The sequence below is a fragment of the Sceloporus occidentalis genome, unplaced genomic scaffold, assembly GCF_023333645.1.
Source record: "Sceloporus occidentalis isolate IW3139 unplaced genomic scaffold, rSceOcc1.0.p SCAF_39, whole genome shotgun sequence".
In the NCBI taxonomy this organism is placed as follows: Eukaryota; Metazoa; Chordata; class Lepidosauria; order Squamata; family Phrynosomatidae; genus Sceloporus; species Sceloporus occidentalis.
The window spans coordinates 5,496,048-5,518,687 of NW_028317019.1; the positions used below are offsets into that span (position 1 = coordinate 5,496,048).

The 22,640-nt window shown below is 42.8% G+C and overlaps 2 protein-coding genes across 2 annotated transcripts in view; both read right to left on the reverse strand.

Moving 5' to 3' along the window:
* Positions 1-212: 212 nt before the first annotated feature.
* The window catches only part of LOC149290465 (uncharacterized), a 200,153-nt gene continuing 177,725 nt past the window's right edge, over positions 213-22,640 (reverse strand). The window contains exon 3 of the mRNA XM_089489217.1: positions 213-1,008. Within this exon, the coding sequence (XP_089345343.1) occupies positions 275-1,008 (734 nt within the window). The 3' untranslated portion in view covers positions 213-274. The remainder of the gene's footprint in view (positions 1,009-22,640) is intronic.
* Positions 15,718-20,934, reverse strand: LOC149290466 (uncharacterized). Its single transcript, XM_089489216.1, has 2 exons — positions 20,823-20,934; positions 15,718-17,029 (listed from the first exon to the last, which is right to left on the reverse strand). Exons 1-2 carry the CDS (start codon positions 20,893-20,895, stop codon positions 16,131-16,133), a joined length of 972 nt encoding a protein of 323 aa, XP_089345342.1. The 5' UTR covers positions 20,896-20,934; the 3' UTR covers positions 15,718-16,130.

Genomic DNA, 22,640 nt, shown 5'->3' on the forward strand with positions numbered 1-22,640 from the left:
CCACAAATTCTGAATGCTATCATTGCTATTCTAGCTACCAGTCCCCCATCTAACTAACATAAACCATGACCCATAATCCCCAGCCAAATTTATAACCCAAAACAATTATCTATACTAGTAGCAATTAAAACCTAAACTTAACAAAACTTAACATTAAAACATAACAGACATATGGACAGAAAAAATGTACAAATAAAATCATGACGGCCTTTTCTTATCACTGCCGGATTGAAAGAGTATTTTTGTATTCCTTCTTTACAAAAATAATGTTCGTTCACTGCTCGGATGTGTGTGGCTCCTCTACTGTGTAGCCTCTCTGGTGACTGAATAGGCCTGACCTCCACGAAAAGCATTTTCCACAATGCTGACATTTGTATGGCTTCTCTCCTGTGTGGACTCTCTGATGTTTCAATAGGTTTGACTTCAAGGAAAAACATTTCCCACAATGCTGGCATTTGTATGGCTTCTCTCCTGTGTGGACTCTCTGATGCGTCACTAGGTTTGACTTCTGAGAGAAACATTTCCCACAATGCTGGCATTTCTGTGGCTTCTCTCCTGTGTGGACTCTTTGATGTGACACTAGGATTGACTTCAAATAAAAACATTTCCCACAATGCTGGCATTTGTATGGCTTCTCTCCTGTGTGGATTCTCTGGTGTGTCATTAGGCTTGACTTCCATGAAAAGCATCTCCCACAATGCTGGCATTTGTATGGCTTCTCTCCTGTGTGGATTCTCTGGTGTGTCATTAGGCTTGACTTCCATGAAAAGCATCTCCCACAATGCTGGCATTTGTATGGCTTCTCTCCTGTGTGGGCTCTCTGGTGTATCACTAGGTTTGACTTCTGAGAAAAGCCTTTCCCACAATGCTGGCATTTGTATGGCTTTTCCCCTGTGTGGACTCTCTGGTGTGTCAGTAGGTTTGAGTGCTGAGAAAAACATTTCCCACAATGCTGGCAGTTGTACGGCTTCTCTGATGTGTGGACTCTCCCATGACTGACAAGTTCTTCTGTAAAGAAGGATAATGATAGATAATACTGAATATCAGAATTAAGAGAGGAAAGTGTTAGCTCAAGATTTAGCCCTATGTTTACTCCTCCCTATTTGATATTAAATTAAGTTGGAGTCAGATTCCAATAACTCATTGTCAAAGGCAGAGTAAGGGGTCTGGGACCTGGACTCAAATTTTGGTGAGGGTCAAGTGCCAGGGAGCAGCCTTAAAACAGCCTTAAAACATTATAAGATAGGCATGGACTGCTGATGAGGTTTGGAGGAGATCTCAGGGGCAACCCCACATTGTATTGCCTGGAGGGGGGGGGATGAAATAATATTTTTCCCCCAACATCCAACAGCATCTGTTTGGGACAGAGGAGGCCATTTTGCCACTGTTGGGCCCTCTCTGAGCCATTGCAAGCCCAAGGGAGGTCTTTCCCCCAAGAAGACTCTCCAGATCCTTAAAAGGATAGAAGAAGGGCCAAAAATGGTAGGAACTTGCTCAGGGATGTGCTGAGTTCCATTTGGATGTGAAAAGCATTAATCTCCATGGCTTCTTTCCACAAAATCCTAGAATTGGCAGTTTAGGATTGGGTAATTAGGATCCTTAGAAACTGGAGAGCAGTATTGCCTCACTAAACTACAGATTCAAATATTCTACAGGATGTTGCTATCACAATTAAACTAGGCTTGAAAGGGATCTAGGACTCCTAGTAGACCGCAAGTTGAACATGGGCCAGCAGTGTGATGTGGCAGCTAAAAAGGCCAATGTGATTCTAGGCTGCATCAATATAAGAATAGTTTCTAGATCAAAGGAAGTAATAGTGCCAATCTATTGTGCTTTGGTCAGGCCTCACTTGGAATAATCCTGTGTCCAGTTCTGGGCCCCACAATTCAAAAAGGATGTTGACAAATTGGAGCATGTTCAAAGGAGGGCAACCAAAATGGTGAAGGGTATGGAAGCCATCAAGCTCTATGAGGAGCAGCTTAGAGAGCTGGTTATGATTAGCCTGGAGAAAAGAAAATAAAGAGTGGATATGATATCAATGTTTAAATATTTGAAAGGTTGTCATGTTGCGCAAGAAGAAGGCTTGCTTTCTGCTGCTACAGAAAAAAGGAGACACCACAATGGATGCAAGACACAGGGAAAGAAGTTCCACCTAAACATTAGGAGGAACTTGGTGACAGTAAGAGCTCTTTGACAGTGGAATATACTCCCTTAGAGTTTGGTGGAGTCCTCTTCTTTGGAGGTCTTTAAAGAGAGGCTGGGTGGCCATCTCTTGGGGGTGATTTGAATGTGTATTCCTGCAGGGCAGAAGGGGGTTGAACTGGATGGCCCTTGTGGTCTAGTCCAACTCTATGATTCTACAATTCTAGTGGAACCATAGCAACATGATAATAGAGTATGAAAGGGCCCTCAGTCGTTCTAGAAAGAGCAATGGATTCAGGTTCCTTACCTACAGAAGCCACATTCTCGTAATTGTCCATCATTACATAATTGTACAAAAGTTTCTGTTTCTTCGTCAACAGATTCCATTCATCCTTGGAGAAATATACTGCCACATCTGCAAAGTTCACCTGAAATAGAAAATAGCCCTCATCCAGAGAGTGACTAAGCAAAAGGTGAGGAAAGCACATGGTGCATCCCAAATATTTTTTCATCAATTCAGAATTCAGTCCTGGAAATAAACTTTAAATTCTGTTAGCAAGCAAAAAATTATTTTTTTTCATTTTATGAATATATATATATATATATATATTTACAAAGCTTGCATTTTTACAACAAGATAAATAAAAACATATATCAACAAGCTATAAATCTGTTATATATTACGATTATACCTGATAACTCTACACAAGAAACTGTACAATTTTATCTTTTAATACAAAATCTTATTCCCCTGTCTCTAGGTATGAATAAAAAGGTTTTGTTTCTTGTACCTCTCCTTACTGAGCAGCCGTTAAATAAAGTCTTATAGCTTCCCAATCCTTTCCCCATTTAACCATATCTTTCTTGTTTATTAATCTATCTAGATCTTTCAATTCCTGTTTTTCGTTTTGCCAAGTCTCTATTTGTGGGGTTATAGGTAATTTCCAGTTCTTTGCTATTCTCCTTCTGGCAGCCGCTATTAAGTATAATAATATTTCCCAATATTTCCTTTCTTCCTCTGGGTCTAGTAATAAGGTCTTGTTTAACAGATATATTTCTGGTCCAAACTCAAAATCAATTTTTAATATTAACTTTATTTCCAAATGAATCTTCACCCAAAATGACTTTATATATGTGCTTTGCCACCACATATGTAAATATGTACCCATTTCTTTTTGGCATCTCCAACACCAGTTATCCTTTAATTTATAATTTTTTCTAGTGAGAATGGTGTTTGATACCATCTATTTACAACTTTAAAATAATTTTCTTTTATTGTTTGTGCTACAGTAATTTTTTTTGTTTTTAATCTAGCTTCTTCCCATTTTTCCAAGTCTAAATTGTATCCCAATTCTTGTGCCCATTTTGTCATAGAATCTTTAATTTCCACTTCTTCAAGGGATCTTTTCAGTAAGATGTTATATATTTTACATAATATATTTTTTCCATCTTCTTTCATTAATATTCATTATCTTCTTTCTCAAAACCAAATAAACGTATCCTTTGTAAATCTGGCTTGGTAGACCTATTGTGACAAGGTCTATCATGTACATGATGAATTGGGCACAAGGCCCTGAAGGTTCATGTTGCCAATCTCTTCCTTTTAGTTAGTTTCAAGGTGCTACAAGATTCCTTTGCATACTGTTGGGCATGCTTTGATTGTGAATTCCTGCATGGCAGGGGTTGGACTTGATGGCCCTTGTGGTCTCTTCCAACTCTACGATTCTATGATTCCTTCTTTAAGTTGAATATAATTCAACCAATTTATATGGCCTATTTTAGTTATGATTTCTTCCTTTAACCTTAATATAACATTTCCTTCATTATCATGAGTAAATATGTCTCTGTACTTTATCCATTTCTGATCTTTTCCCCATTGGTCTAAAAAAGCCTCTTGTGTGGAAACCCAAAGTGGAAGTCCAATGTAAAACATTTTTTCACAGTTAGCCAGTTAATTAATTAAAGGTTTCCTCAATAGATGTTCATTAAAGACTTTGTCTCATTTGTGTCCATCATATGAGACGTATACAGAAAAGCTACTGCCTTTGAGATCCAGTTTGTCTCAAATTTTTTAAATATAATTTAAAATATAATAAAAAATATAATTTAGGCCATGGCTGGGATACTGAGGATGGATTAGGATACTGACTATTCCAACACATATAGTACATTTAGCCACAAAAGAATTAAGGTGCATTAAGCCATTTCTTCCCAAATTTCAGAGGCAAATTTCATTTTTAAAAAACAGTTCTGGGGAGGACTCTGGATTTCAGGGCCACTGGGCCCACCCCCAATTTAGATCCAGATATGGTCCCCCATATCCCCAACATTTCACAGACAGGAAAAGCAAGGCACATGTGGACAAGCAGCACCAGAAGGTGGTGAGGATGGCCAAAGTTGTTTATGAGGAAGATCACACAAGCTAGGAAGGGCACAGTAGTTTGCTTTTGCCTCCACCTCCTGAGCCAAAAAGAAAGACCCTTGCTACTTATCTCCTCGCCTCTCCCCCCTTTTGAGTTGATGGGGTGCAAACCCCTTAGAAGTCATTTTTCAGCAACCCAAGAGACCTGAGGATAAGGGGGAAAGTGAGAGGAGGAGAGAGAAACCGGGACATTTTTGAAAGCCCCTGAAAAAGTGGGGTGACAGAGGATTAACCATTACTTTCTCTGCCAAACTAGGACAATATGTTCTCCACTTGTTTTCATGAGCTGGCCCAGCAGTGACACAAATGAAACTAATAGGATGTCAACTCACCAAAGAGTTGTACTTCGACAGCCTCTTTTTCTTGGAGCCCAACTCCCTCTGCTTGGCCTCTGTGTTGGCCATTAGGTGGGAAAGGGGGTCCTGGTGGCCCTGCACTTGGGTCTCTTCCAGCAAAATATTTCACAAAGCTGTGTAGAAGGAGGCTGAGATGAAGTTCCTGAGAAAAGAGACTAGGGTTAGGCTTGGTTTCTCAAGAAACCCTACATCAGTCAAAGACACAGAGAACAGCCTGCTGCTAGTAAGATACGCAGGTGACATATGCCTCCTTTGGGCCAATGCAGAAATGGACATCCCCTTCCTCTCTCTGCACCAAACAAAGCCCCATGGACCTAGCATAGATTCACTGCAGCTGCCGTACACAAGAGATACTCCATGTTAAAACGCTTTTGACATTGCTATGTTGCGCAGCATGTGAGGCAACATGTTAACGTATGGCACCAGATTCTCAACCTTGACTGTAGTCAGTAGCTTGTGAGCTGAAGAAACACCTGTCGCTTTCCCAATGAGCAAAGAGACACTGTAATCTTCTCTCAGATGAGGCTTTTATTCCTATAAGAAGTTCCACTGTGTACAACACTATACACATCGACACCTTCCACCATCCACACCAGTAACAACCCACTCTGAGGGACACACTGTCTGACTCTTCCTCAGTGACAGTTGAGAATGACAGTTGACAGTTGCATCAACATTCCAATGATGCACTGTTTAAATGCTGACACATCTAACTGCCACTAGAGCTGTCAATGACTTCCAAAGCAGCTCCACCTAGTGGCCACATGCCTGTCATTTCCTCAGACCTGTTCACCATGGTCCTGACACTCCATGCCTTGTGAGAGTGGAGGGGGTCAGGGGATGGGGAATTGGAGAGGACCCTGGCTATGTCCCTGTAGCTAGATGTGAAAGGAGCGCATCATCTGCTGAAACCTCCTGACCTCCCCAGTGGCCCTCAGAGGAGAATGCCTTCCTTTGGCTTCTGGCTAGAGAAACACAGCTGGAGGATTCTCCAATGCCTCGCACCCAACACTCTCATCAGGCATGGAATGACCATGGAGCATGGCTTCCACAATTCCCATTTTTCATTTTGTATTCCTTCTAATTTCACATCTATTTTAAACCTCTCCCTCATTTGATGATAAAAATACCAGTGACAATCTAGGCCAGATTCTTTAAGTTCTTCTTGTGTTTTGATCTCTAGTTTTCCTTGTGATTCTTTCAGGACATCCTTGTATCTTAACCATTTAGTTTTCTGGATGCTTTTCCTCCTGAAAAGAGCCTCATGCGGCAAACACCATAAAGGTATTTTTGGACATATTCTACACTTCTTTTTCCCCAGATCTTCAATAGAGCTTTTCTTATGAAATGATTTGTGCTTTCTTTATGAACTTTCTCTTTACTGTAAATTAAGTATCCATTCCACCCAAATCTTAAATGTTCACCCTCCAGACATAACAACTGTTCATTCTCTAACATAAACCATACTCTAATCCAAACTAAACAACAAGCAGCATAATAAAGTCCTCTTCTACTTTTGTCATCACAAAGTATTTTCGTCTTTATCCTGGCTCTTTTTTTTATTCCAAATACATTTTGAGATTTCCTTTTGCCATAGATTCAAGGGTTTTTCATTCTGGATGATGGGTATCGCTTGGAACAGAAACAGTATTTCAGGAAGGAAACTCATTTGGATCAGTGACATTTTTCCTAATAGCGATAAGTGTAATTTCCCCATTTTTCTAGGTCTTTTCTGATTTCCTTCCATGTGTCTCATAGTTATTCTGAAATGGATATGAGTTTTATTTGTTAAATTTATTCCAAGATGTTTAACTTTCTTTCCCACTTTAAATCCACTGATTTCTTCCAGGATTTGCTCTTCCCTTTCCCCATATTTTCTGTTATTAAAGTTGTTTTGTCTCTGTTTAATTTTAGTCCTGAATCATATTCCAATTCCACTATTACATCCAGCAATTCTCTTGTGCTCTTTTCTTGGTTCTCCAGGGAATACAAATGTCGTCTGAGAAGATTCTCATTTTAAACTCAGTTGTTTTTAATTTTTATCCCATTGATCTTATTTTCTAATCTTATCCTATTATTCAGTGCTTCAAGGATCAGAATGAACAAAAGGGGTGAAAGTGGGAAAGCTTGCCATTTACCTTTAGAAACCTTAAATTCCTCTGTTTTTTACAGTTAACAATTAGTTTGGCTCCTTGATCTTTATACATTGCCTTTATCCATCTTAAATAAGAAGCTCCTATTCCGATTTTTTCAAGTGTCACAAATAACATATCCCATCTTATGTTATCGAAGGCCTTTTCTAAAAAGATAAGTGTTTTTTTGTTGTGCCTTTGAAAATATTCAATTATATTTCAGATGTTTTGAATGTTATCACTGTCCTTATGAATACAGTGTTTAAGAACTTTTTTGAGTCTATTGGCCAAAATCATAGAAAAAAAATTATAATCCACATTTAATAAGGAAATTAGCCTATAGCTCTTTACCTCAGTTGCATCTCAATCTTCTTTTAACAGCAAAGTTATATTAGCTTGTTTCCATGTTTCAGGATAATGGTTTTCTTTGATGGCATTTTCTTTGATGGCATTTACAGGAAGAAATACCTTTAAACCCTTTGATCTTTTTCCTTAATATGACATGTAAACTGGAGAAGGAAGTAGCTAAAAGATTTCCCAGACTAATTTTGTAGATGGTCACTCACAGTATTGGAAAAGCATCCAAATTCCTAAAATAGAGGAGTGGATAATTAAACTAAGAGAAGCAAAGAGATTGGACATTTTAACCACAATCATGAGGGATAAACCAGTTGAGAAAACTAAAGAGGAATGGTCATGCTTTGATTTATTTTGTAATACTAATTATTAATTTACAGTCCCAGATATCATATGGAAAGTCTACTTGAACATTAGAGGTTTAACACGTATTGATACCTTGTAGGAATTTAAGTAAATTAAATAAAAGGGTCATCTTAGCTTAACTTGGAGGTAACTTAATAGTACATTTCTGACAGTTTTGTATATCAGGATGTTATTTATTGCATGTTGTATGTGTATCATATAGGTATTTCTACTTTTTTGTTGTTGTAGTTGTATTTGTTATGCAAATGTCTTGGTATGTTTTTTCATTTTTGTTTGTAAAGGACTGTTTATAAGTAAATTACAAAAGAAAAAAAGTGGTTTCCAACCGGATTATTTCTGTAGTTCAGATACAGCCTCAGTCGGTTATAAAGGATAGAAGAACCCAATTTGATTTTTTATCCTGGTAAAAATGGTTTTGCTTTTTTTAAATAAAAGCAGTTTGCATTTCTGTCTAATCCTTATTTTTGTTGTTCTTGTTTGTTTGTATCTTTGTTTGTTTCTTTCTTGGTAATATGAGTTATTCTGGTCTGTCTCCTTCCTTCTTCCCTGAAAATCTATTAATAAGGAAACTGGGGAGATTTTAAAACCTCCCAAAGGAGCCACTTTTGGCCTTTTTGGGGGGTCAATCCTCCTCTTAGAAGCCAAAGCCCAATGTTTGTGAAGAATAAGAATAAGGCTTGCATTAAAACTCTCCTCCCCATTTCTGATCCCTTTTAAAACCCTTGTTCCCCAGAAGGATCAGAGCTGTGTAATAAGAAAACCCTCTCAGAAAAGAGACACACAAAAGACACACAAAGGGACACCCTTCCTTCCTTTTGGCCCAAGGAGCCTGGCCTCCTTCTGACTCTGGAGCCTCAGGAGAGAAAGAGAGGCCTCTGTTCAACTGAGGCCTCAGAGAAGGTTCCGGAACATTATTCCCCACAGTCACAAGCAGACAATAAAATGGCCGCCAGAACACAAAATGGCTGCCAATGGCTCAGCGCTTGGCAGTTGACAGTTTGAGGCCTTCAGGAAACCCAAAATGGAGGAGGAAAGGGCCCCAAAGTCAGAAGGGACCCCAAACAGCATTTCCAAACCTTAACAGCACCTAAAATCTTTCCTGATGCTCTAATATAGAGACTCACTGAGATACTCTTTATAAATACGTCTTTCCATGTCTTTATAAATAAATAAAATTTAATAATACTAATGCTACTACTAATAATAGTAATAATAAGTTTCAACCAGGAGATTTCTCCCAGTGGCTTCTCCCCCAGAGGCCTCTGCGTATGCTCAGGAGCCCCTTCTCCTTCCCCTTCTTCTTCCTCTGCAGAATCCTCCAGAGGCCTCTCTGCTCCTCCTCCTCCTCCTTAGGCTCTTCCTCTAAGCCTTCCTCCTCCTCCTCCTCCTCCTCCTCCTCAGGTCCTTCTTCTAAGCCTTCCTCCTCCTCTTCCTCAGGCCCTTCCTATAAGCCCTTCCTCTTCCTCTTCTTCCTCCTCCTCCTCAGGTCCTTCTTCTAAGCCTTCCTCCTCCTCTTCCTCAGGCCCTTCCTATAAGCCCTTCCTCTTCCTCTTCTTCCTCCTCCTCCTCTGGTCCTTCTTCTAAGCCTTCCTCCTCCTCTTCCTCAGGCCCTTCCTATAAGCCCTTCCTCTTCCTCTTCTTCCTCTCCTCCTCAGGTCCTTCTTCTAAGCCTTCCTCCTCCTCTTCCTCAGGCCCTTCCTATAAGCCCTTCCTCTTCCTCTTCTTCCTCCTCCTCCTCAGGTCCTTCTTCTAAGCCTTCCTCCTCCTCTTCCTCAGGCCCTTCCTATAAGCCCTTCCTCTTCCTCTTCTTCCTCCTTCTCCTCTGGTCCTTCTTCTAAGCCTTCCTCCTCCTCTTCCTCAGCAGTGTTGCCAACAAGCCTCGGAGATAATTCCCGAAAATGTTTGTCCAAAACCTGCTGAATCCCCCCAGATCCCACGGAATATTCAGCCACAATTCCTGGAAAATTCCCATAATGTTAAAATGGCAGATGTTTTGCAAATAAACATAAACATAATTGAATAAAAATAACTGTAACTTATTTCAACTCTCAAAATCACCATTGAACCAAACAAAGGATGTTTCAGTCCTTTTAAGATATTTATTTTGTCATGAAGGGGGTTCAGGAAGCTTTGTGCCAAATAGAAATGTGTTCGGATGCAACCGCACTGCAGAAATAAATCCAGTTTGACACCCTTTTAATTGCCATGGCTCAGTGCTAGGGAACCCTGGGAATTCTAGTTTTCTGAGACATTTAACCTTCTCTCTCAGCAAACTCTGGTGTGATAACAAACTACAATTCCCAGGATTTCATAGCACTGGGCCATGGCAGTAAAAACGGTATGAAACTGGGTTGTCTCTGGAGTCTGGAGTGAAGATGCAGCCTGAGTTGGGTCCAAGACACACAGAAGAAATAAACCAGTTTAAGACTGCTTTAACTGCCCTGGCTCAGTGCTAGGGAACCCTGGGAATTGTAGTTTTGTGAGAAAGAGCTCTGGTGCCACAATGAACTACAATTCCCATGCATCTGAGGAAATACGCTTAAGTCTAGGAAAGCTCATGCTGCCAACTTTTCTTTCAGTGAGTCTCAAAGGTGCTACAAGATCTCTCTATCATCATCACCATTATTATTATTATCATTATTATCATTATCAAATCCAAATGCAGCTTAAGAACTGGACTTAAATTGGCAACACTGAATCCTGTAGACTCATTCTCTGGGGCTGTGATATGGAAGTGTGCAGGCAATTCCCTTGTTCAACCAGGGAATCCTGGGAATTGTAGTTTGTTGTGACATGAGACACTGCTTTTACCGGCAGCCAGGGCTCCATGCATGAAATTCTGGGCTTGGTGGTTTGTTGTGCCCAGAATCCCATCATCGCAGGGAGCCTTGCAGTTAGAAGCAGTGCCAAACTGGATTATTTCTGCAGTATGGATGGCAATGGAAAAGAGAACGAAAAAGAGAGCCACAAAACAAACTTCTTGGAAGACAGAGCAGGGATGCCAACTTACCAGGTGCTCTGCCCATGCTCAGAGGCTTCCAAGCCTTGTCCCTCTCCTTCCTCCTTGTCTCTCTCTAACCCCTTCTCACTCTCTACTCCTCACTCACTCTTCTGCGCAGAGAGCTAAATAGAGAGGCAGAAGCTCCTCCCCTTCTTCAGTCTGGCCAATGGGGGCAGAGGAGCTGGAAGACCCGCCCCCTGCCCCACCCTCACAGGCTCCTCCTGCAGTTAATATGGAGCTAGGCAGGAGGGACTGAGGGACCCTGGAGCCCCAGCCACACGGACACTGGCCAAAGGCACACATTCCCAGAGCCTAAGACCCATGAAATGGCAGCCCTATGCAGGGCAGGACCCTCCTCTCTCTGGCCATGTGGATGCTGGGAGATCCAGTCCAGGGAATGCACTGTAAATCCCATTGGCAAGAGAAAAGGCTACTACTACTCTCTGATGTCTCACTAGGTGTCAGAACCTGTTATTAAGATCAGTTGTAAGGTTATATCTTTTCAGTTCATGTACATTCACATGATTTTAAAACCTCCCAAAGGATCTACTTTTGGCGTAGTTTGGGGGACAATCGTCGTCTCAGTGGCCCTCCTATTAGAGACCCCTCCTCTTTTGACTCAAATCCTTTATAAGGCCCAAAACCCCTTTGTTAGGAAGCGAACACCGAATATCTCAGGAAGGCTCTATATCTGTGAGGGTTGGAATCCTCTGATCAATGGTCCACAAACAAACGTATACCAAAAGTAGAAAGTCTATTGTGAGAGCATTGCAGTAGTGATCTGTAACACTTTTTTGCAGAGTCTGAGGCTTCAGAGAAAAATGTACACTTTTAAAATTATTATTATTATTACTATTAACCTTTATTTATAAAGCGCTGTAAATTTACACAGCGTTGTACATACAAAATGCCCCCTCCTTACTCCTCTCTGCTAGTTCCCCACCCCAGACACACTTAGCCAGGTCCCCATCACAACCTAGCCTCACTCAAGAGATTTGCAACATTGCCAGCTAGTTGTCTAAAACAACACTCCAAAGCAGTTAATGGAGCCCCACTTAGAAACTAACACCACTTTAATATTCTACCCATATACCCTCCACCCCACCCCCCAACGTCTCAGCTAACAGAACAATATAGATCAGATATCTCAAAACATACATGAAGTGATTATATAGGAACTGAATATATACAGCATTATAACTGATCTCAATAACAGGTTCTGACAATATCTCCCAAGGCCCCCTCCCTCCAGGACCCCCTTCCACTCTTCTCTCAGTCTCTCTCTCTCCTCTGAAGGCCTCAAACTGCCAACTGCCAAGCGCTCAGGCAGAGGCAGCCATTTTGTGTTCTGGGGGCCATTTTGTGCTGTTTGTGACTATGGAGAGTGTTCCAGAACCTTCTCTGGGGCCCCAGTTGAACAGAGGTATCGCTTTCTCTCCCTGAGGCTCCAGAGAGAGAAGGAGGCCTGGCTCCTTGGGCCAAAAGGAAGGAAGTGTGTCTCTTCGTGTGTCTAGTCCTCTCCTTTCTTGGGAGTCGCTGTGGGGCCATGAGATTTTTTTTGGGGTGGGAATCCTAGAGAAACCATGGAACCTCAGAATATGATCAAGATTGGAAGGTTCTTTCTGAGGAAGGAGAGGCAAACTAGGAGAGGTTACAGCCTTTTGCTTTTGCCTGAGCCTCTGGGAAGGGCCCCTCTTCTCCTTTCTCCTTGGCTGTCTTCATGGAGGGCAGACTCCTTTTGCCCTTTGGACTCAGTTTGCAGCAATGGCAGTGAGCTGAAGAGAAGGGGAGAAATGACAGCAGGAGGAGGAGGAAGAAGAAACCAGGACATTTTAAAAGCAGCTGAGAAGATTGGAGGGCAGCGGATGAATCAGGGGGAGGGTCCCTGCCAAACTGGGAGAGTTGGAGGACATGCAGAAGGAGCTGGGCTGGAAATGGAGGAGGAGAAGGGGGCTTGCAAAATGATCTCCATGGATGAGAAAGCTGGGCCAAGTCCATGAAATGAAATGGCCCAGTGAAATGGTGTCCATAATATAGGAACCAGTGTGGCATATTGGTTTGAGCATAGCTGAACTATGACTCTGTAGTTCAGATTTGGAATCCCAGCTCTGCCTTGGAAGCCCATTGGGGGACTTTGGGCAAGTCACACTCTCTCAGCCTCAGGGAAAGGCAATGGGAAAACTATTCAGAAGACATTTGGCAAGGAAACCCTGTGATAGGTCTGCCTTAGGATCACCATAAATTCAAAACGACTTGCAGACATGCAATAATAACAACAACAAAAGCAATGTCTATTATATAAAATGGCAAAAACAAGAGTTGCTCTTGGAATTTACATTGTGTTTCTATGTTTTCAAGCTTTGGATGGTTCAATCCATGGGTAAAGAAATCTGTAGATAGAGAGGTCCATCATCGTCCTCCTCCTCATCATCATGAAAAAATAGAGGGTCTTCTTTATCAGATTTTTATCAGGATGGCGACTAAAATGGTGAAGGGTCTGGAAACCATGAAACCCTATGAGGAACGCCTTAGGGAGCTGGGGATGTTTAGCCTGAGGAAGAGAAAGTTAAGAGGTGATATGATAGCCCTGTTTAAATACTTGAAGGGATGCCATATTAAGGAGGGAGCACGCTTGTTTTCTGCTGCTCCAGAGACTAGGACCCGGAGCAATGGATGAATGCAAAAGAAAAGAGATTTCAATTCAACATTAGGAGGGACTTCCTGACAGTCAGGGCTGTTCGACAGTGGAACAAATCCCCTCAGAGATTTTGGTGGAGTCTTCCTCCTTGGAGGTCTTTAAACAGAGGTTGGATGGCCATCTGTCAGGGATGCTTTGATTGAAAGTTCCTGCATGGCAGAATGGCGTTGGACTGGATGGCCCCTGCGGTCTCTTCCAACTCTACAATTCTATGTTAAAAATCAAACAGGAGAAAGGCACCACTGTTTTGTGCATTTTGGATGTTATTGTTTACAGTGTGGCCCAAACACCTTCTCCTGGATATGCTTTCTAGATTCCAGGATACCACATTTTTTTTAACTTTGGTGCTAAAAGGAAAAAAACCATATAGGACCAACAACAATAACACAGATACAATTAAGAGACCTGACAAAATACAAATATTCACAAGCAACAAAATTTGTGAAACATACTAAGGCAGGGTACAGGCCGCCAGAAAGAGGTGCGTCCCTGGCCCTACTCTTTTCTCCGCAGAAGCGCCGCAACAAACAAATTGAGCAGTGCTGTTGCGGAGCAAAAAAGGAGCACGTGGAAGTGGCTCCTTTTTGCGCTGCACTTCTGCTGCCCCAAAGCGCCAGCGATGGCGAGGGTACATTGCAGTTGCGCCTCCCTGTTTGGAGGTGGCACATCTGCAACATCACCATTATGCGCCGCGTATGGTGGGTGTGCTGCAGCTGCGGCGCCCTCGTCACTTGCGAGGGTTGCCAGCTGTGTGGGCACTCCGCCTACCAGGCAACCCTCACACGTGACGAAGGTGCCTCAAAGGCTTCTAAAGAATTGTTCATCTCCAAGGGATCTAGGGAGGGCTTTTCCATAAACAGCCGTAACACCGCTTCTTTGAAGCAAGATGGAAAATAGCCCTCCCTAAAAGATGCATCTATGATATATCTCAGGTGAGTCCTAAGTGCATCTCCTCCTTGGAGGACCAGCCATGAAGGGCAAGGATCCAGAGGGAAAGTTGTCTTCTTCTCATTTCCAGGGAGCGTGACCACCTCCTTAGTACTCACAGATTCAAATTGATCCAGTATGATCTCATTCACAGAGTCACTGGGCACCTGACCCATGGCCTCTGCAACAATGCTGGCATCCAAGTCAGGTCTTAGCATTTAAATCAGGGGTCCTCAAAGTCCAGCCTCCAGATGTTTTGGACTTCAGCTCCCAGAATCTCAGATCATTGGCCAAGCTGTCAGGGAGGGCATTATGAGGTAGGAAGGAAATTTGCATGTGGATGGTGATTGGCTGAGGGACAAAGAGGAAGGAGGAGCCTTTGTGGGGCTCTGGAAGTCTATTCAGATTGACTGTAGACTACTGAGGTAGGAAGGAAATTTGCATGTGGATGGTGATTGGCTGAGGCTTCTGGGAGATGAAGTCCAAAACCCCCTCCCCTCCATGGCCATGCCTCTCTCCAATGGTTCCCACGGCATCTATTCTCATAATAACCCCCCAAGTACCTGGGACCCAAGGAATCCTCCTAGTAGGGGGCAGGGAACGAAAGAGGGAGAGGAGACCTGGCAGGCCCCCTGCCTTTCTTTGGGAGAAGAAGACGGGTTTCCTTCCTTCTTATAACCCCCCAAGGGCCCCCCAGAAGACCCTCCAGCCATTCCTCTGAATGAACAAGGGCTCTACCCACTTCCCTCCCTCCATAAGAACAGACTGTGAGGGCAGCAATGGCTTCAGGGGCTGAGACTGTGCATGAACACATGCGCCAAAAGGCACCCTCCTGAGCATGCGCAGGGATTGCCAGGTCCTAGATGCTGCTGCTTATTCTGCTGGCGGCCTTTGTGGGAAAGGAAGGTATGCGCCAGGGGTTCAGCAGCCTCCCCTTCCTTCCCTCATTTCTTCCTTTGAGGAGATCGCAATGGAGGCCACGGTGCAGAGCTGGACTCAGGAGGGAAAGCCAGGAAAGGAAGGCACTAGTTTTGAAATATAGCTGTCTCTGTGTATCCTGTATGTTTGTGTGTTTCTGTGCACGTATGTGTGTGTGTGCCCCTTCTGTTCTTATGGCTGGGAATGGAGCTGAGGACTGAGGAGAGAAGAAAGGCTCAGTTTTGGGCAAATTCAGAACTTCTGTGCATCAAAGAGTCCAGTGTGTTGAAATAGCAAAGAACTTTATTGAGAACACACAGAAACCCAGTGTTTAAGCCAGAACTGCCCACTCCAAACCATACAATACACTAAAAACCCCAAATGTTCAACATCACCCTCTTCCAAACCTAGCCTCACCCCCAATTCCCACAGTCTATGCCCCACAGGTAACAAGGCCCCCTTTGCCATTCCCACAAACTAGCCCTTTCTGTTAATACCCAAAAATTTTCTTCAGACAACATCTCACACTTTGCAAAAGATATCATTCCCATAACTATTCTATCCAGCTGCAACAAATCCCACCCCTCATCTACCTAATCTATACCACAATCCACGACAAATATACAACCCAAAGCAATTACCTATACTATTGCCAATTAAAACCTAATCTTAACAAAATATGACTTTAAAACATAAACAGACATATGGACAGACAAAGCTAATAAACAAAATCATAAGGGCTTTTTCTTATTACCACAGGATTACAAATATATTCTTTGTACTCCTTCTTGACAAATATAATGTTAGTTCATTACTGGGATTTCTGTAGCTTCTCTCTTGTGTGGCCTCTCTCATGTTTCACGTGGGCTGACTTGTCAGAAAAACATTTCCCACAATGCTGGCATTTGTATGGTTTCTCTCCTGTGTGGACTCTCTGATGTGTCTCTAGGTGCGCCTTTGAAGAAAAACATTTCCCACAATGCTGGCATTTGTGTGGCTTCTCTCCTGTGTGGACCCTATGATGTTTCACTAGGTCTGACTTAGAAGAAAAACATTTCACACAATGCTGGCATTTGTATGGCTTCTCTCCTGTGTGGACTCTCTGATGTGTCACTAGGTTTAACTTCAATGAAAAACATTTCCCACAATGCTGGCATTTGTATGGCTTCTCTCCTGTGTGGACTCTCTGATGTGTCTCTAGGTGCGCCTTTGAAGAAAAACATTTCACACAATGCTGGCATTTGTATGGCTTCTCTCCTGTGTGGACTCTCTGATGTTTCACTAGGTCTGACTTAGAAGAAAAACATTTCCCACAATGCTGGCATTTGTGTGGCTTCTCTCCTGTGTGGACTCTATGATGTTTCACTAGGTCTGACTTAGAAGAAAAACATTTCACACAATGCTGGCATTTGTATGGCTTCTCTCCTGTGTGGACTCTCTGATGTGTCACTAGGTTTAACTTCAATGAAAAACATTTCCCACAATGCTGGCATTTGTATGGCTTCTCTCCTGTGTGGACTCTCTGATGTATCACTAGGTTTGACTTTGAAGAAAAACATTTCACACAATGCTGGCATTTGTATGGCTTCTCTCCTGTGTGGACTCTCTGATGCATGTCAAGCATTGACTTGTAAGGAAAACATTTTCCACAATGCTGGCATTTATGTGACTTCTTTCCTGTGTGGACTCTCTCATGACTCAAATGTTTTTCTGTAAAGAAAGACAATGACAGATGAGACTGAAAATCAGAGTTAAGAGAGGAGGGTGTTACCCCATGATTTGCCCTCATTAACCCGTCCTTATTAGAGATTAAAGTAAGAAAGTTTATGTGAGTAACCCAAGCATGACCCTGCTACCTATGTCCCTAAATCCATGGTATGATTGTATCCTTACGTATAGGAGCTAGCAAAGAATGGGGACTGCCTTGAGGGAATCAGTGGAAGCAGGTAGTCAAAGGACTGTTGAAAAAAATATTCCATTAACCATGTGCAAAAATACTTTGATTGACAGGTGAAATCATATCCTGTGAGACTCCCATAGAGTCCTGAGTCAGAGCCCAAGGCATGATGGAAACTAACTGCAGAGGTCACTTCATGCTGTTTGGCACCAGGAGATGACTCACAACCAATACAGTATCCAGCTCACATGCGGATTGGTGTGGATTGGATTGGAGTTCTGTGTACAAGAGATGGTGAAGTTGATGGAAGTCGGAGAGGAGAGCTTGCAAATAGTTGTATCATTTTGCAACTCAAGAGAGAGAACCTCCAAGGATTTTGATGAAATCAACTATGTCTGTCACTTATTTTTCACTGTGGAAAGTGGTCAGTGCATTGCCAATATCTATATCTGGATATCTGCTTCTGTACTCTGCTATGTTATTATTGTGCTGCATCTGGGAGTATCACCCTCAGATTGTGCTGTATATTGGTTTTTCAACGCGACTGGAATTCAGAGCCAAGATGCACCTGAGAGCCAGTGTGCTAATCCTTTGTCTGTGATATTTGCACCAAGCACCCATTGCATTGAATTTGGTTTCAGACCATTCTTCCCCCCAGGAAACATTCTGAAGCGATTTAATCCTTGTTGAACACTCAGTTTCTTCCCCCAAGCAACAATTACAGTATAAATATCTGTCCTGGATGGCTGTTCTTTGATGTCAGTCCAATTACAGACAGACAGTCTGTCGGTTTACATGGCTAAGCACCTCAATGCACTCGCCAATCCCACTTGTTGCAGGAGCTCCTGACTTCTCTTCCCATTTTGAACCCTCAGCAATTGGAATCCAGATCTGCCTAGGTAAAGTATTACCATTATGAAAGTCTTACATCTCTTGACCACTCCCACCTGATATCTAGTTGTAATCCATGTGTGAACCCTTATGTGTGTGTGTGTGTTTTGCTTTTCCCCTGAATAAAACAAAAAACCTATTTCAAATGCCTTTGGAGTTCTGTGTGCTTCTGGGCCTGGTATAGTTGGGCTTGAATCCCGAGGCCACTCTTGCCCCAACCAAACTATATATCTCCTTTCAGCTAAGTACCAAATTACCCTAAAAGCTTCACACTTGCAAGTGTCCTTCCCAAACTCCAGCATTTTGGATAACAAAGGGCCTCTGGAATCAACCATGGAGCTAAACAAACTCAGGTTGGAGAAAAACATTAGAGAAAAAGGAATTTTTGTGTCGCCTTTCCTCTCTTCATAGACATTGCTAATAATTGCTATATGGAGCCCCTTAATATCCCTGAAAACAAGGGCCTGAGCCATGTTCTCACCAGTTCACTCAATCCAGTTCTTAAAATCTGTCAGGTTGGTGGCTGCCTCCCAATCCCCAAGGCCCCCCTCCTGGCCCTTCCCAGGGGTCCTTTCCTCTCCTCACAGAGCTAGGTGATCCTGGCTTTGCTCCTGCCTTCCCCTCATGGATCCCAGAGGCCTGATCCCCTTCCCTTTCTCCCTCTGCTCCCCAACCTTCCCTCTTGCCCATCTGCACTGCTTCAGCATCTCACCTTCAGCATTTCTCCCCTCCCTTTCTATTTTTCACATTCCCTCCATCTCTCTCTCACAAACACAACCACAGAGAGTTTGTGATGCATAAAAGGAACACTTTGAGGCCCATTTGTTGAGAAAGGCAGTATAATCAATATACAAATAATTCATTGGGAAAGGCAGAGCAAATGGGTTTGGGACCTGGACTCCAATTTTGGTGAGGGTCAAGTGCCAGAGAGTAGCCATAAAACAGCCTTAAGACATCTCTAAGGAGTTTATCGAACATGGGGAATTTCTCTTAATTTCGAATGAAAAGAAAGTAGGGCCAGAATGCATTCACATCAAGTTGCTAGTTTAGCGCAATTATGTGAATGTGTATTGTGTTCGAACTGGCTCCCCCTTGCCCGAAAATAGCATGCCATGGCCCGAATTTGCATGTGGCAGTCTATCACGCAATAACGTGAAACCACATGATTGCGTTCAGATTGCCATCGGAATATACTTCCAATTCCCCTTGTCTGATAAACTCCTAAGACAGGGATGGACTACTGTTGTTGATGGGGGAGGTGGTCATATTGGACCCCAGGGGATCTCAGGGCACCTCCACATGGTATTTCCTTGAGGGGGGGGGGATAAATAATATTTTGCCCCTCAATATCCGACAGCATTCCTTTGGGTAAGTGGTATCCATTTTGCCACTGTTCTATGAGCCACTGCAGGGCCAAGGCATGCATTTTACCCAAGAAGCCTCTCCAGACTCTCAAAAGGCGGGAATAGGGGTCAAAAAAGCAAGGAAACTTGGTCAGGGATAGGCTAAGGAGCATTTGGAGCCAAAAAGCATTTCTCTCCATGGTTCCTTCCAATAAAATCTTAGAATTGACAGTTTAAATTAGGATATTTAGAATCCTTAGATAGTGGAGAGCGATAGTGTCTTTCTAAATTACAAATTCCAAGATTTCACAAAAAGTTGCTATGACAGGTAAACTATGTGTGAAAGGGATGTAGGAGTCCTGGTAGACCACAACTCAAACATGCGTCAACAGTGTGATGCAGCAACTAAAAAGGCCAATGTGATCCTAGGCAACATCAATACGAGTACAGTGTTATGCCAGTGGGTTGGACTGGATAGCTCTTCTAGTTTCTTTCAACTCTAAGATTCTACGTTATTGATTAAGGGAAGTAATAGTGCAACTCTATTCTGCTTTCGTCAGGCCCTCACTTGGAATACTGTGTCCACTTCTGGTCACAATTCAAAACGGATGTTGATAAGCTGGAGTGTATCCAAAGGAGAGCAATGAAAATGGTGAAGGGTCTGGAAACCATCAAGCCCTATGAGGAGTGGTTTAGGGAGCTGGGAATGTTTAGCCTGGATACCTAGCTAATACCCCAGAGGACAGGATCATAATTCAAAATGACTTGAATAGACTAGAAAGCTGGGCCAAAGCTAACAAAATGAAATTCAATACGGAGAAAAATAAGTTATTGTACGTAGGGCGGAAATATGAAATGCACAGATATAGGATGGGGGAAACCTGGCTGAATGAAACTACTTGTGAAAGGTATCTAGGAGTCCCAGTAGACCACAAGTTGAACATGAGTTAACAGTGCGATGCGGCAGCTAACAAGGCCAATGCAATTTTAGGCTGCATCAACAGAAGTATAGTGTCTAGATCAAGGGAAGTAATAGTGTCACTCTATTCTGCATTGGTCAGGCCTCACCTGGAATACCGTGTCCAGTTTTGGACACCACAATTCAAAACGTATGTTGAGAAACTGGAACACGTCCAAAGGAGGGCAACTAAAATGGCTGGATGGCCATCTGTCAGGGATGCTTTGATTTGGATTTCCTACATGGCAGGGGGTTGGAGTGGATGGCCCTTATGGTCTCTTCCAACTCTAAGATTCTATGACTCTATTCCAGCTCTGATTCTATAATTCTAAAGTGGAATCATAGTGCCATGATAATGTAGAATGAAAGGGCCCTCACTCTTCATAGTAAGGGCAATGAATTCAGCTTCCTTACCCACAGAGGCCACATTTTCATAATTCTCAATCATCACATAATTGTACATAAGTCTCTGCTTCTTTGTCAACATTTTCCATTCATCCTCAGTGAAATATACCGCCACATCCGCAAAGGTCACCTGCAATAGAAAATAGCCTTCATTCACAGAATGACTAACAAAAAAAAGGGGGGGGCACATGATGCATCCCAAAATCATTTGATCACCTCAGAATTTAGTCCAGGAAAGAAACTTTAAATTCTGTTAGCAAGAAAAAAAGCTATTGCTTTTGAAATCCAGTTTGTCTCAAATTCTTTCAATATAACATACAATATAAGAAACAATATAATTTAGGCCATAGGTGGGATATTGATGATGGATTAGGATATTGATTATCCCGACACTTTTGTACATTGAGCCTCCAAAGATTATAGTGCATGTAGCCATTTGTTGCCAAATTTCAGAGGCAAATGTCATTTTTAAAAAGCTGTTCTGGGGAGCACTGTGGGCTTGAGGGACATGGGGCCACCCCCACTTTAGATCCAGAGACACTCTCCCATATCACCCAATGTTTCACAGCTGGGAAAAACAAGACACATGTGGGCAAGCAACACCAGAAAGTGGTGAAGATGGTAAAAGTTGTTTATGAGGAAGATCCCACAAGCGGGAAAGGGCACAGCAGTTTGCTTTTGCCTCAGACTCCTAGCAAAGGAAAGTCCCTGCTCCTTTCTTTCCTCTCCTCTCCTCACTTTTGAGTTGATGGGGTGCAAACTCCTTGGCATCCATTATGCAGAAACTGAAGTGAGCTGAAGGGGGAAAGTGGGTGGAAGAGAAAGAAACAAGGACTTTTTAAAAGCCCCCGAAATAATGGGGTGACAGAGGATTAACCAGGACTGTCTCTGCCAAAATTGAACATTATTTTATATGCTTCCTTTCATAAATTGGCCCAGAAGTGACACAGATGAAGCTATAAGGATAGTGACTCACCAAAGAGTTGTTGTACCTCGATAGCCTCTTTCTGTTGGAGCCCAACTCCCTCCGCTTGGCCTCTGTGTCAGCCATCAGGTGGGCAGGGGGTCCTGGTGGTCTTGCACTTGGTCACTTCCAGAAAAAGAGGCCCAAAGCTGTGTACAAGGAGGACGAGATGGAGTTCATGAGAAAAGGGACCAGGGTTAGGATTGGCTTGGCAAGAAACCCTGCAGCACTCAAAGACACAGAGAACAGCATCCTGCTGGTGACATACGCAGGTGACGAATGTCTCCTTTGGGCCGATGCAGAGGTGTGTATCCCCTTCCTCCCTCTGCACCAAACAAAGCTCCCTAGACCTAGCATAGATTCACTGCAGCTTCCCTACACAACAGATACTCCATGCCTTCTTAGAGTGGTGGGGGATTAGTGGATGGGGAATTGGAGAGGGCCCTGGTTATGTCCCCGTAGATAGATGTGAAACGAGTCCATCATAAATAAATAAACAAATAAATAACCTGCTGAAACCTCCAGAGATCCCCAGTGCTTTCTCCCATCATCAGCCCCTTTCCCAAGAAGGCTGCATCTGCACTATAGAAATAAGGCACTTTGACACCGCTTTAACCGCTCAGTGCTATGGAATCCTGGGATTTTACCTTTGGACACTTAGCCTTCTCTGCCAGAGAGCTCTCATGCCACAACAAACTACGAATCCCAGGATTCCATAGGATGGAAATAGGAGAGTTAACAGACTTTAGAACTGGATTATTTCTGCAGTGCAGATGCAGCCTGAGTCGGTTTTAAAAGGGTAGAAGCACCCATGTCTTGTTTTTACCCTCCTAATAATGATTTTCCTTTAAAAAAATAAGTAG